Source organism: Brienomyrus brachyistius, chromosome 5, assembly GCF_023856365.1.
Source record: "Brienomyrus brachyistius isolate T26 chromosome 5, BBRACH_0.4, whole genome shotgun sequence".
In the NCBI taxonomy this organism is placed as follows: Eukaryota; Metazoa; Chordata; class Actinopteri; order Osteoglossiformes; family Mormyridae; genus Brienomyrus; species Brienomyrus brachyistius.
In genome coordinates this window covers 17,611,752-17,625,874 of record NC_064537.1, presented here as the reverse complement: position 1 = coordinate 17,625,874, position 14,123 = coordinate 17,611,752, and the positions used below count along the sequence as shown (strand labels likewise).

At 43.5% G+C, this 14,123-nt stretch overlaps 1 protein-coding gene and 1 long non-coding RNA gene across 4 annotated transcripts in view; one reads left to right on the top strand and one right to left on the bottom strand.

Annotated features, from left to right (window-relative positions):
• Positions 1 to 14,123, top strand: part of LOC125741877 (unconventional myosin-X-like) — a 43,862-nt gene that overhangs the window by 26,594 nt on the left and 3,145 nt on the right. For all 3 annotated transcript variants that reach the window (XM_049013350.1, XM_049013349.1, XM_049013352.1), the window contains 9 exons: positions 3,871 to 4,053; positions 4,983 to 5,140; positions 7,892 to 8,015; positions 8,171 to 8,468; positions 9,796 to 10,003; positions 11,012 to 11,139; positions 11,538 to 11,655; positions 12,476 to 12,970; positions 13,066 to 13,257. In XM_049013350.1, the coding sequence (XP_048869307.1) occupies positions 3,871 to 4,053; positions 4,983 to 5,140; positions 7,892 to 8,015; positions 8,171 to 8,468; positions 9,796 to 10,003; positions 11,012 to 11,139; positions 11,538 to 11,655; positions 12,476 to 12,970; positions 13,066 to 13,257 (1,904 nt within the window). The remainder of the gene's footprint in view (positions 1 to 3,870; positions 4,054 to 4,982; positions 5,141 to 7,891; positions 8,016 to 8,170; positions 8,469 to 9,795; positions 10,004 to 11,011; positions 11,140 to 11,537; positions 11,656 to 12,475; positions 12,971 to 13,065; positions 13,258 to 14,123) is intronic.
• Positions 3,904 to 8,250, bottom strand: LOC125741879 (uncharacterized). Its single transcript, XR_007397929.1, has 3 exons — positions 8,114 to 8,250; positions 6,345 to 6,422; positions 3,904 to 4,039 (listed from the first exon to the last, which is right to left on the bottom strand). It is a non-coding gene; the product is annotated as an uncharacterized LOC125741879 (long non-coding RNA).

Below are 14,123 nucleotides of genomic sequence, written 5' to 3'. Positions count from 1 at the left end.
TAGCGTACATGTGTGGTGTAATGACGCACTTGTTAATGTCATGAAGCTGTGCTCTCGTAAAGTGTAGTGGAACTGAAAATTCCCATTGCGTAGTGATGATGTAGCCACCGCAACATTGTTTGTGGTGTGGTGTAAACAAACCTACTGCACTGCAGATTGTATTAAAGTATAGCACATACAACTATAGTATTGTAAGTATAGTACATATTACTCGATAATGATAAAAATATTACTATGTTATATTAGTTTATGTATTTACTATATGATAGTTTTTCTTGTTATTTAAGCTATGCAGTATAGCCTATGTGTGTAGTAGGCTATACCTCTAGGTTTGTATACTATGTACTCTATGTAGAACGTAGCCAAAAAGAACAAATGGTATAAGAATTGGACAGAAAGGAGGTGATTTAAACAATTTCTCAGTTGTATAATGCAAAGTCTGTCACTTTTGATCTCTGCCAAACGGGCAGCAGTTTGAGTTGTCACTTAATTTTCAAAATAATTTGTATTGTTCCCTACATCTCTGAACAAGAATTGCATTCTTTTACTGTGTAGTATATAACAACAATTCTTGCCTCCCTGTTTGTTATTAAATCTTGTCTAACTTTGTGTAGGACTTAACTTGAGTGTGGAAATTTTAGTTGGAATCGTGGGGTTTCCTCCAGAAATCTCATTAGTCGGGCAGCAGCAGAATATTGTTATCGTTTTTATAGATAACCCAAACTCTTTGACGTGGCTGTAGGACTTGTGGAGCAGCAGGACTAACATAATGTAGTAGTATGGTGTCATTTCAGATTCCTGTGTTACCGCTTCAAGGAACAGCTTCTTTAAACTGCTGGCCTGATGGTATAGATTTCCGGATCACAATGCTTTCAATTCCTTGGCGGTGTTTCTTCGTCCCACTTTAAGATTCCCCCAGCTACAAACCAGGTCTTGGTCACCTCAGTTTGGAAGCGAGAGTTTATATTTGCAACTGGACAACATTTGTGAATATCTTTACATTAATTTGACATAATTTTGAACTCGTATCAGAATCAAAAATTTTAATAACTGATGCATTAGGCTCTGTAAGGGAGTGTTCTTTCTTAAAATGCGATTCCTGCTGTGAAGTGCAGTTGCAGAGCTTTTAATGACTTATTTGATTGGCGGATATTTAGGGAAACATATTAAATACTGAAAAAACATTAAATCATTAATGCAGTCTGTGGAGATTCAGTCCAGAGATACTAAGTAGCATAGCCATGATGCCACAAAAGCAGCACATACATACTGTACATACACACGTGCATATATACTGTGTGCATATATACTGTATCATATTATTAGAGATCTTACATAAGTGCATTTCTGTACAACTGCTGCTGGCATCTCTGCATCTGGTAAGCTTTAGTACCACATATATTTATACTTGTTAGAAGGAGTAACAGTCCTGGATGTTGACCTATGACGCTGCACTGTTTACCCTGTACTGCATTTCTAAGAATAACATGCAGTTTCCTGTTACTTACTGAGTTTCATGAGCATGTGTGGCTCTGTACGTGTGGACCTTTATCCGGCACTTTCGTGAGAATTGAATTCTGTGACAAGGTCGTCTTTGTCAGATATTTGAAGAAATAAGCAAACTATTGACGGGTAGTACTTTTGTGTTTCAAGTCCGTCGATGTGAGTTTTTGAGTATGAAAATGTTTTTAAAAGTTCGTTCAGTGTATTTTCAGCAGCGCCAACCTTTTACATTTGTAATTCCACATTTCTGAAAGGATATATATATATTCACTCACACATACACACCTATACGCAATTTAGCAACTCCAATTAGCCTCAGCATGCTTTTGGACTGTGGGGGGAAACCGGAGGAAACCCCACGACGACATGGGGAGAACATGCAAACTCCACACACATGTGACCCAGGCGGAGACTCGAACCCGGGTCCCAGAGGTGTGAGGCAACAGTGCTAACCACTGCACCACCATGCCGCCCCTATATATAATATATATATATATATATATTTTTTTTTTTTTATATTGGTATTTTGACACTCTGTTCTCTCTCATTTCCCCATTTTGAGTAATAATTCCAGAAGAACTTGCAGATCTTGCAAGTCTTTGGCTGTGATGCCATTTGTTACAGCTCAGCTTGTAATTAATTTCACTTAATTTGACTATACATTGTGTAAGTCGCATCATGTAAAAGGCTGGAGCTGCTGATACCTCGTCTAGGGCGCCATGCTGTCTTTTGCCCCCTTTTTGCCCTAAATTTTCTGAATTTCGTCTGTGATGATACCAACCCCAGCATGTCTATATCGGCGCCTGTGGTTCTAACTGTCTTTCTATGGATCAGTGTTAAATTACTGCCTTTTCAAACTGTGGGCATTAATATCTGCTGAAATAGCATAGCTCAAGCCTTATAAGTAATGGTCATCATTTCTTTTGAAAAAGGCTGGGAAAATCCTATTCGGGACAGTCGCAGGTATTTCAGTTTTTGTTGTAATTTTAGTGGATACAGAAGTGGGATTTGATATCATTTATTTATACACCCTGGACTTTTTATTCGTATTCATTTCTTTTCCCACTTTTTCTTTGGTAGTACTTTTGTGTAACACATTCGTTGACCTCAGTTTTTGAGTATCAGAATGTTTTTAATAGTGTATTTTATCAGTGGCAACATTTTATTTTGCATTCCTAATTTCTGAAAGGATACACACACAATAAAAACACACACAATAAAAAAACCTTACATATATTTAATATTTTTGAATGTGGGTATTTTGGTTTTCCCATTTTAGGTAATAATGCCTGTCCTGAATTATGAATTGCTACAAAAAGTTAAACAATACATAGAAAAACTTTAAATAAAACAAGTATCATGAGTGAACAATAAGAGAGTAACAGTGTTGATTGACTCATTCTGTGTCTTGACTGACAGTTAAAGAACCATTAGCAGAGGTAGTTTAGTGGCTAACAGAACAATAACTACAGGCAGCAGCTCCACAGGGTTCCTTAACCAAAGGTACATTCATTAGATACATACACTCAGAAACTCCTGGCTTATGACAGATCCTGTATCCTTGTGGTTACCTTGGATCCCGGTTCTGATTCGCTCCCTTGTTACTCTCCCCCAAAATGGCCTTAAACTGTATATATTTTCTCTAAAGACTACAAGTATGTGGATAAAACCTTTTCTTTCTACAGTTGTTCAGGAATGCATCAGTTGGAAATTATTTAGAAATTATTTGTGGTTCAGGAGTATTTTAATGGGGAATTATGCAGAAAATTTCCTCGACTGCATGCACTGATATCCAGAGTGATCTTTTGGCAGGAAGTGGGTTAACAGTGTGGATTAACCATGGTCAGAAGTCAGGCATTTTTCCCAGGTTTTCCAGCCAAGTCTGTGGGCTGCGTTTTGTTTGGGTAGGCAAAAGCAAAAAGTCCCTGTAAGAGTTGCTGTTATTTTCATGGGCTCTTTTACTGCATTTACACCTACTGAATTTTTAATGCTGTTTGTCTGCTTTGCATACTATGTTAATGCACCTAAAAGAAGACAAAAAAGTTGTTTTGACTCTGGATATCAATCACTTTGATCGGTGTTTCTTTTAGTTTTTAACCATTTGAAGGCTGTACACTTATGAGTGCTCAGTTTTGTCTCTGTGCAGCTGTTTGGTCGACCTGTTGTTGTGGATCATTTATGTGATTTGACTTGCACTGCAACGGAAAATAGGTAAAACCCTACTAGGTGTTGCAGTTGCTAACTATTTTGACCTTTTCGAGTTCCTGAGTTTTGGCTATGACGTCTTCTCTCGTTAGCTCATCTCTGCGGCAGTTCACCCAGGGTCTCCTTCTGGAAGGCTGACCTTTGGTGCTTCTGTGCTGGCAGGTTGGTTGTACCGAGATGTGCAGGAGAGCTGGATCCGACAGCGGCGACAGTGGTTCGTTCTCACACAGGACTCGCTGGACTGCTACAACGGTCAGGAGAAGAGTTCACGAAGGCTGGGCAGCCTGGTCCTCACGAGTCTCTGCTCGGTCATCTGGCCGGACAAGCAGACCTACAAGGAAACCGGTAAAAAAAGGCAATCTCTTGGCGCCCGAAAATGAAAAATCGCGGGACGTCCGTGGAATGATGATGCAGTTTGATGATGAACATTTGTGGACTTTTATTGCTGAATCATCCCAGAAACCCAACGCTTCATTTCAGCAGGAAACACATATGGTCAAGGTCATCAAATGACCTTTTTGTGACTGTGACAAACACGAAGGTACAGAAATAAAATGTTAAAGCACACTTATTTTCGCAGTGTGAATAGCCAAGACTGGTCCTTTATTTCACATTGATAAAGATGACTTGTCTGTCTGGTTTAATTTGTCTACTGTTAGCTAGAGGTAGATAGACATCTTGTTTTCCAGGCAGTAACATGCCATAAGGAAACCCTATTGTATCTGCTTTCAGAAAGAAAGAAACTAAAAGCCATATTTTTGTGTCATTTTTAGCTAGTACTTCCCCCTAGTTTCCATAGTACTATACCATATATATCTACATGTCCATTGTGGTGAACCTGTTTTTGATGCATAGACCTCCTGAATTACACAAGGGTGAAGTAGGTTCTCCGAGTGATAAAGGGTCAGAGAAAACACTGTTTTCCTGCATCGAAGCTTGAGCACTGTAAACACTTCCCATTTTCCACACACTTCCTTTATTGTGAGAAGGCACGAAAAAATTTTGGGGATTGCCAAGTGCATGATGTGTTTCACAAGACGTTTAACAAAGTTACATAAGGTCGAACGAAGCCCGTTCTTTATGTGAGACGTACGGTGAGAGTTTCATGTTCAGAAATGGAAGTTCCCTAGACTAGTTTCATTCTTGGACTTGAATCATGGCCCTTTTTGTATGAATCCCGGTAAGTATGGCAAGGGTGGACGGGCTTGCTTGGGAACTTCAGCGTTTTTCCTATCTCACAATGACACTATTTCCTCTGTCTCCTGACCACTCAGGCTACTGGAGCATCACGGTCTACGGCCGGAAGCACTGTTATCGGCTGTTCACCAAACACTTCAATGAAGCGCTACAATGGGCGTGTGCCATCCAGAAGGTCATAGACAGCAAGGCCCCGGTGGAGACGCCAACCCAGCTGCTAATTCGGGACATTGAGGTGAGTTCATTGGCTAGTTCATTGCCCATTCTGCTGATGTAACTTTCAACATGAAGGTGTTTTACAAGCTGAATTGCTGTGATTAAAAACTCCCTCTGAGCTCCAGGAATTTTTCAGAATTAAAAAAAAATAATAATAAAATACATTCTACAGTGTGTCATCTTCCTTTTTTTCTTGTTGCAGACATTGGTATCTCCCAGAGCTATGAAATCTAGTAACCAGCCTCTTACAGTAATAGAGCCCCATAAAAAATTTTAGACTGAACTCACAGTACTGTGGTTTTATCTACATAAGAGGAACTGAAAATGGATGAACACAAGCTTTAGACTTGGTTCAGCGTGCCTGAAAATCAAACCTTAGTATAGAGGTTTTCCAACCTAACTGAATACTAGAACATTTTAGGGCACAACTTATTTTTAGATGAACCCCCACAAACCTTTTTTTCTAGACTTCATGATGCTAATAATAGCCTAATCTTTATTTTTAAGGTCGGTAGCAGACTGGACCTCAATTTCTCTTACAACTGGGATCAGGGCAGTCTTATTGTATTATACAGGGCCCTGGGCCAGGACTGAGAATTATTCAAGGACTTGGCTGTGAGACCCACATCTCAAGGCCCCAGTTTATCATAGACAGGGCTCTGATGATGGGAATGGCGGCTTCCATGACTACAGAAACTCCTCAGAGCCACCCCACTCCACTTGCCCATGAGGAGACATCTCATAATTCCCATGGAATGACCGTGTCCCAGGCTCTGGGTTTCTGCTTTGTGCTGTGATCAAAGACTGCCATTCAGGAGATTTCATTACTGCATTGCCATAGAAAGTAAAATTTTATTTTCTTAATCTTTCGCAATAAATATCCCCATACCCAATGGGACAAAATCAGGATTAGAGCTCTCCAGCTCTTGATTTGATCAGAAAAAAAAGAATGTGCATGTATCTTATTCTGAGAAGCAGTAACACAGAAAAATCCTCTTCTCTGAGCAGATTGCAGATGGATCTGTTGTCAAATGGCCTGGTTAATAATAAATGAGCTTCAGATTTTGCTGGTGCTTCATTCCATCACTGCACTCCTTATCACCCAAACTCTGCTGTACTCTTCCTGTTTGCCCAGGTCCCTAAGAACAGTCAAACGAGACGACCTTGTATTGTCTGTATGTGTGTGTAAGAATCAGAATGCATAATTATTTGCACACATGCACCTGATGTTCTGCATGCTGCGCGTTGATTAGAAAGGGCCCTGTTCCTTGACGTTTTTTCATTTTTCATGCCATGCTCTCCTGTGTGAGAGAATGGGAGACATCTTGAGAGGATGCCATTCACCCAAATTGAAAGCATACATTGTACCTCCAGGATATGTCCCATTACGCTGTAATTCATAAACGTGATGTTTTTGACTGATTGACCCTATGCAAATCCACACATCCTGCACAGAAATCCCAGCAGACTTACACTGGAGCAGCTGAAATGGTAGAGGAACCCATAATAATTTGTAGGGCTGCCTTTCCTGAAAACTAGCTGGTTGTAGCTAATTCGCCACCATTTCTTCAGCCATTTTTGCTGGTGCATTGCAGACCATGCTGTCTGATGCGTCCTTTAGCCAGTAGACTTTGGATCTGAGTAAGACCTGAGATGGATAGACAGCTTTCTCAAATTCAGGGTCTTCACTCCCAATGAAGTATTTACATAATATGCACTGGGGTGTGTGGCACATGTAAGCAAGCTGAAACTGTCAGTGCCCCTTTCAAGAATCTCATTGACCTCTTTTAGCTGTGTAACCCAATATCAGCCTGTTTTGTTCCCAGAAACTCACAGGACATGATTAGCTTTGCTCCTGGATTATCTTGACTGTGAAAACAATCGTGCGTCATTGTGGATCAGGCCAGCAAATCTACTGATCAACCCCGTGTGTGTGTGTGTGTGTGTGTGTGTGTGTGGATTAGGCTTAAATTACATTGTGGGGACCAAATGTCCCCCACAATGTAAAAGAAACTTTTTTTTTTGAAGTTGTGGGGACCATTTTGTTAGGTCCCCACAACATTTCTGAAGGCTATCAAAAAAATAAAAATGCCAAAAGCCTCCTATTTTCTTTGGTTACTTACAGTTAAAGTTAGGTCTGAGTAGGGCTTAAGGTCGTCATGTTATGATTACAGTTTTCCCCATAGAAATCAATGGAGAGTCCCCACAAAGATATAATTACAAACCTGTGTGTGTGTGTGTGTGTGTGTGTGTGTGTGTGTGTGTGTGTGTGTGTATAATTTCCTGAGATTCAATGAAGTATATTTGTCTAAATAGTTTATATGTGGTTAGTATAAGACATCTGAAATTCGTTATTGAATATCATGAGAAATGTAGAGATGTTAGATTAATATACAGGTGAATGATTAGTGGAGAAGAGAGAAGTCAAGAACCCTTGATAGGTCTCAAGATGTCCGAGATTCTCTTTGGGTTTTCAGTAGAACACGTTTGAGAAAAAGTTTTCACAAGTCTGAAAACTAAACTGAAAAATGTATCTAATATATTTTTCATAGCACGCAAGTCCCATGTAATCATATTAAAAATGAGTTGAGCCAGTAAACTAAGCATCTCTGAAGTGTTAATACACCTGCTGACATCTGACAGGTCAGGACAGGAGCTGAGGCCCAGGTGCTTTAGTGCTGCCGTGACCATGAGCATCGTGTCTTAACAGGAACACGTTCAGGTTTTATTAACCTGCAGTACATCCTTATCCCCTTTGTCTCTCATGCAGAAAAGCAAGTCTAATCAGGAGGCGGTGGAACAGATTTACCAAAAAAACCCAATCCTGAGGTACACCCAGAGCCCGCTCTACGCCCCTCTGCTTCCCTTTCCTTATGGAAGCTTTGACCACACCTGTAAGTAATAACCAGCATACCAACTCTGCCACTAACAACACCACAGTGTCAGGTGTTGGAGGCACAGGAAATTAACCATAATTCCCACTTATTATTACCTGTCATGCACTGTAGATGTTTATCTTGGGCATTAACCACACAACCTCCCGTCTCAGACCACAGCGGGAAGGGCTACGGCTCGCTCCGAGATGAGGCCGTCAAGCTGTTTAACTCGCTGCAGCAGCTGGAGGTGGCCCTGGACCCTGTGCCACTGATGCAGGGCGTGCTGCAGACCTGCCAGGACCTGCGACCACTTCGGGATGAGGTCTACTGCCAGCTGGTGAAGCAGACCAGTGGGGTGCCCACCCCCGACGCGCTCACTTACCTGCGCTACTGGCAGATGCTCACCTGCATGAGCTGCACCTTCCTGCCTGGGACACCCGTGCTCAGTTACCTGCGCTTCCACCTCCACAGGTGAGCAGGAACCTCTGCCCTGGAGGGGTGGAACACAGAACCATATGACATGGGGATGGGAGGAGCCAACAGAAACCTTATTTGAGGATGTGGCTAGAGCTGAGGGGCAGTGAGTGGCTGAGTGGGTTAGAAGGCTGTTTCTATAATCAGAAGGTCACCAGTTCAAATCCCTGGGCCAGTAGACTAATTTCACCCTTGGGCCCTTGAGCAAGGCCCTCAATCCCAAATGTTCCAGGGACTGGCTGACATGATTTTATCAGGTGTATGCTGAGAAATACCTGCAAAATAAATCCAGTGTAAATTATAACAAAATGGCGGGTGTCAACAGAAACACAAAGCCGACTGGCATCAGTCGACTGGGAGACGCTGGCACACAAAAACAAAAGAGACACTTATTAGTCAACGAGATGTGGGCCGGGGCCTCAAGGCCCAGGCATGTGTTCATGCCGAAGAGAGAGAGAAGCTGGTCTGATGTGGTTGGTAATGGGGGACAGGTGAGGTGAATGAAAGCGCTTATCACAGGGTTCCGCCCACACCTTCCGGTCCACAATGGTTGTATTGCGAAACATACTTCAGGTGTTTTCAGGTGTCAATTGAAGATACATTGACTCTAAGGGCCATATTTGCATTGATAATTGATCAAATTTTTTGTCGCTGTGTTGATAACCTCTGTATAACTAAGCCCAGGACATTTTATAGGTACATATAAATACATTTCCCATGGTATGTACTTACTTGAAGTGACAGTACATTCCACAGTACAAGTAGAATCAAAGTATAACATCATGTTCCTGTTTATTTTACTCGGGGAAGCTATCACCATTGTTGGGTCACTTCCTAATTCGTGCCAAGCATAATGAGCAATAGCAAGAACTACCTTTTCTGCGGTCGGACAATGTGATGCTGGAGGGGGGAACTTCCTCCTCCAGGCTGCTGAAGAGGATGACAGAGAGCCCCAGTTAGCATCAGCAGGCACTGTCCCGCTGGAGCCTCTGCCCGCTTTTGCCGTATGTGATGGATGCTGAAAGGAAATTCTTTAAATAATCTGAATGACAAGACAAACATTTATCATTCCATGTTCCAGTTCCTGAGAATAGACGACAAACTAAAGTGTGATGTATGAGCCTGCTGTCCCGGACCAGTACTCCTCTGGATGAAAGATGCCTTTTGGCTACATTACTTATCTGTCAGCTTACATCTTATTAGGGTTAGGGTTAGAACTCTCTAAGTTCTTCTGAGCCACCCTGCCGGCTTTCGACACAGACCATAATAATGTGAGCTTTAGAGAGCTTAACGCTTCACCCACCTGTCTTGTACTGCTCTTCAGAGTGCTGAGAGACCATCCCAACACGGAGGTAGACAGCTACGCATCGTTCATCCTGGAGGCGCTGGCGAAGACGCGGTGCCGTGAGAACGTGCCGTCCTGCGAGGAGATCCAGGTGCTCGTGAGGCGGCAGGAGCTGCAATGTACAGTGCACCACCCCGGGCCAGGCTCCTGCCAGACTCCTATCAGCTCCCACACCACCGCCGATGAGGTACAGTAATGACAACATGGCCACCAGTCTGATAGGGTCACGTCTCAACTGTGCCTTATACCCCACTCCATTCATTAGGTCCCTTTCCTTATAAAAGTATAATTAATTGGGTAATTCAGATCTGATCAACTTTTAGGCTAGACAGCGTGTGGCTCAATGGTACCTGATGCTGTACCTGTGATCTGAAGGTCACTGGTTCCAAACCCCCACGTCAGCAGAATGATTTTAGAGCAAGGTCTTGAACCCTGAATTGCTCCAGGGTCTTGACCGTTTCCTCAAAAAAAAAAAAAAAGTGCACAGCTTTGGACTAAAGCTAAATAAATGCAATTAAGGTAAATGTCTATACACACATGATAATGTGATTTCTGGAAATTTAAGGTCTTGTTCTGCAATCCCCCATAATCCCACTGGTTAAAGTGATACGCTTTTGCCCACCAGAATCTGCTGTCCCATGTTCTAAAACAATTTTCCAATAGGTCATTTAAATGATTGTGCCCAAAACTATATAAATGTAGAAAAAAACTGAAACAAATGGAGATAAAAATTCAGTCTGGCGATATGGGCCACCACAGGTCTCGCTCCTCCTTAGGGAGGCTGTTTTCAGCTTCTCCTTTTTCCCAAGCACCGAACCTCAATAGATCTTCAGTCATTGTCTTGATTAGATGTTATTTTCCCTTTCTGAGGCTTCATATACATACTGGGAATATCTGTCCCTGGAAATACTTCTTAAGACCAGGAATTGACTGGTCCCAATGTTGATAATTGCAGCAGCCAATTACAGAGACCCATTGACACGATGAGTGCCTAAAATCTACCTTTTCCTATTGTTTGGTTTGTAGGGGCATTTCAGGTCACACTTTCTATTTAATTGCCACCCCATGGTACTTTTTAGCAGTTTTTTTTGCACTGCTACTCTGATTGTTGCATCAGACTGCGTTTCTCAATCCAGAGCCCCTTCTCTGGCAGCCTGTGGTTTGAGCACAATCGGTCATACTTCCTCTTCCTCAGCTCGTGAAGAAGTTGGTGAAGCAGCTCGGACTGCAAGAAAGCCGGAATACCTTTGCACTTTTCGAGAGAAGTGGCCAGAGAGAGCGGGTCATCGGGGGCAGCACCATCATCGCTGACGTGCTGACTGGGTAAGCAAAGCAAGCATCGCTCGGACCTCAGCCAATTTAGGCACGGGGGACGCTGCTGCATATGGGCGCCTAACCCAATGCCTACACAGCAGTGTCAGTGCACTGCTAACCTCTGATGGGCCTCTGCATTCTTGCAAAGGGAGAAATGCAAAATACGTAAGAAATTCTATACATTACCTTCTTGCCATTTTTATGTATCACACTACAAGACGTTCATGTTTCAGTTCAAATCTAGATTCATGACAGCTAAATACAGTGGTCTGCAGTAAAACAAATAAATGGGGACCAATGGATGTCTGAGTTAAAAGGATAGTCAATTATAACTTGATGATCAGATGGAGCTGTCGTGCATATGAACTTTCTTCATTCTATCAACCTTCTTCGATATTATGTCCCAGCCTCTCCAGGAAGTCGGACGCAGACGCACAGAAATGGCTGTACTTCAAGCTATACTGCTATATAGACACAGAAAACATCTTGCCTGACAGTCTTGAGTACACCTTACTTTTTGAACAGGTAAATAAATTAGCAAGCATATATGTACCTGACAAAAAATTAATGTATTAACCAGCCCCAACTTTCATTCTTCACCTGTCATCTGCTAAGTCATGAGTGGACTTGGAGCCTATGGTAGGGAGCATACAGCACAAGGCAGAGGAATAACCGGGCTGGGATGCCAGTACATTGCATCGCACACACACGATGGGCAATTTAGAGACACCAGTTTACCTATAGTAACTCACAACAAAGGGCAAACATGCAAACTCCACACACAAGGATGGCTGCGAGCTAAGTCTCTGTGCTTATGATCAGAAGCTCCAGCCTCACCAGAACAGTCACATGGGGCCTTAAGCAAGGCCCTTAACCCCCCCCCCCCCCCCAGCTCTAAGGACGCCACACATTGGCTGACCCTGTACTGTGACCACCAAGCTATGGAGAGCATGGGGTAGGCAAAGAGAAGACCTGTACTCATATTTGTACAAATGGCAAATAAGTGATTTATCATTTAAGATTCAGATTACTTGTTATTAATCAAAGACATTTGCGACAGTCATTAGATATTATTAACGTTTATTGGTCAATTAATCGTTCCTGAGACCAGGAAGTTCACAGCACATTACAGTGTAGCTTTAATGACCTATAGCCAGAGTCAATCTGACTTTGTAGAAAACCTGCAGCCCATTGAAAGGGGCACCTTCAGTGATCAAAGGTCTAACATCTGAGAGAATTAAACTTTCTGAGATGCCCCGGTGTCACATTAATTGGAGCCCTAGGGGTTCAAACACAGTAAAAGTCACGCCTCATGCTGACTGAGTGTGTCCCTGTGCTCCGCCAGTGCCATGAGATGGTGGTGCGGGGTCAGCTCCCCGCCCCCGAGGAGGACCTGCAGACCCTGGCCGCTCTCCGCCTACAGAGCCTCTTCGGGGACTTCAGCACCCACTCCCCCTGCCCCCCACTGGATGAGCTGTTCCCTGGCCATGTGGTGGAGGCACGGGTCCTGGTCACCCTGAAGGCCGCCCACCCACATCCTGACACCACAGCCACATCCCAGGCCCCGCCTCCTGGCCGGCCACAGCGCTTCCGCGGCGGCTTCCTAGCGGGGGCGCTATGGAGCCACGCGTCGAGCTCTGCCCATAAGCAGAAGGCAGAGCAAGACCTGCGGTTGCGGGGCCGGTTGAAGGAGGAGGGGGCCGCGGTGATGGGGGCCATCCTGGAGCACTGGAAGGGTCTGGTGGGGTATAGCCAGGTGGACAGCATGGCCGCTTACCTCAGCATCGCCAGGCGATGGCCTGGGTTTGGCTGCACGCTCTACGACATCGACTTCTACATCGTGAGTCCCGTCACCTGACACGTCTCTGTATGCGTGAGCCGTTCTGATGAGCGGTGGACAGCCCTGACTACTCTTTCCTCTTCCGGGACGCCCAGAGCTCGACAGGCAGTTTCTGTCAGAAGCTATGGCTGGGAGTGGGGGCGACGTCTCTGTCGCTGTACAGGCAGGGGGAGGCGGAGGCCATGGAGTCCCTCCCCTTCAGCCAGATCTGCTCCTATGGAGCATCTGATAGCAGCACCTTCAGAGTCACTGCTGGGGACCGGGATCTTCTGTTTGAGACCAGCAAGGTACTTGTCACTAGATACCAGTGCTGCCAGACATATCAGGGAATGCTTGTATGTGAAAAGGCTCTGAAACATTACCCAGTACTTAGCAATACTTTTTACACTGCTAATATTCTAGTTCAGTTTCAGACTATAGTTATGTCTTGGGTACTGAGTAATGCAGTCCGATAAAATGATTACCCTGTAATTTCCCATACATGTCATGTCAGTTTATGTGTGTTTCATGGAACTCATTTAAGTCCCTGCTGCATTTGTTGATCCATATGTCCTATTGAACCAAAACACTTTGAACAGGCATATCTATTTCATATAACACAAAAAGCTTAACGATTGTATGTTTTATTGTTATTATTATTATTATTCACACTTGAGGAAATCACAAATACAGTCTGTTGTACATTTTGTACTCATGGGACGATGGAAAACTGGATGCTTCTTAATAAGCAATATCCACAACGCCTCACATCCCCAGCTATTATCTCACAGTGTTTACCAACATTAATGCATTTTGTTCCATAAATATAATCATGGAAATATAAAGCGTATTAGAAAAGGCTTTCCTGAAAATATCGCTGCTGATTCTGAATCCTGTCAAACTGAGGGATCTTCCTCTTCACTCGCATGGCCAAATCTCACCGCTGTCTCATAGGAAACAAGTGTGTCTTTCATTGTACTTAGTGCCCGAAAGTGGGCAGAACCTTACCAGCTGCTTACTCAGGGACTTTCACAGCAAAATTCCAGCAGCAGGACAAAGGAGGGTACATTGTGTTTACTGTAGGGGCCCAAGAAACGTGTGTCACCTTGCTTTAAATGTAGTAAATGCTTGCTGGGTTGGACACAACAGTCAAATATTCCACGTCTAACCGCCT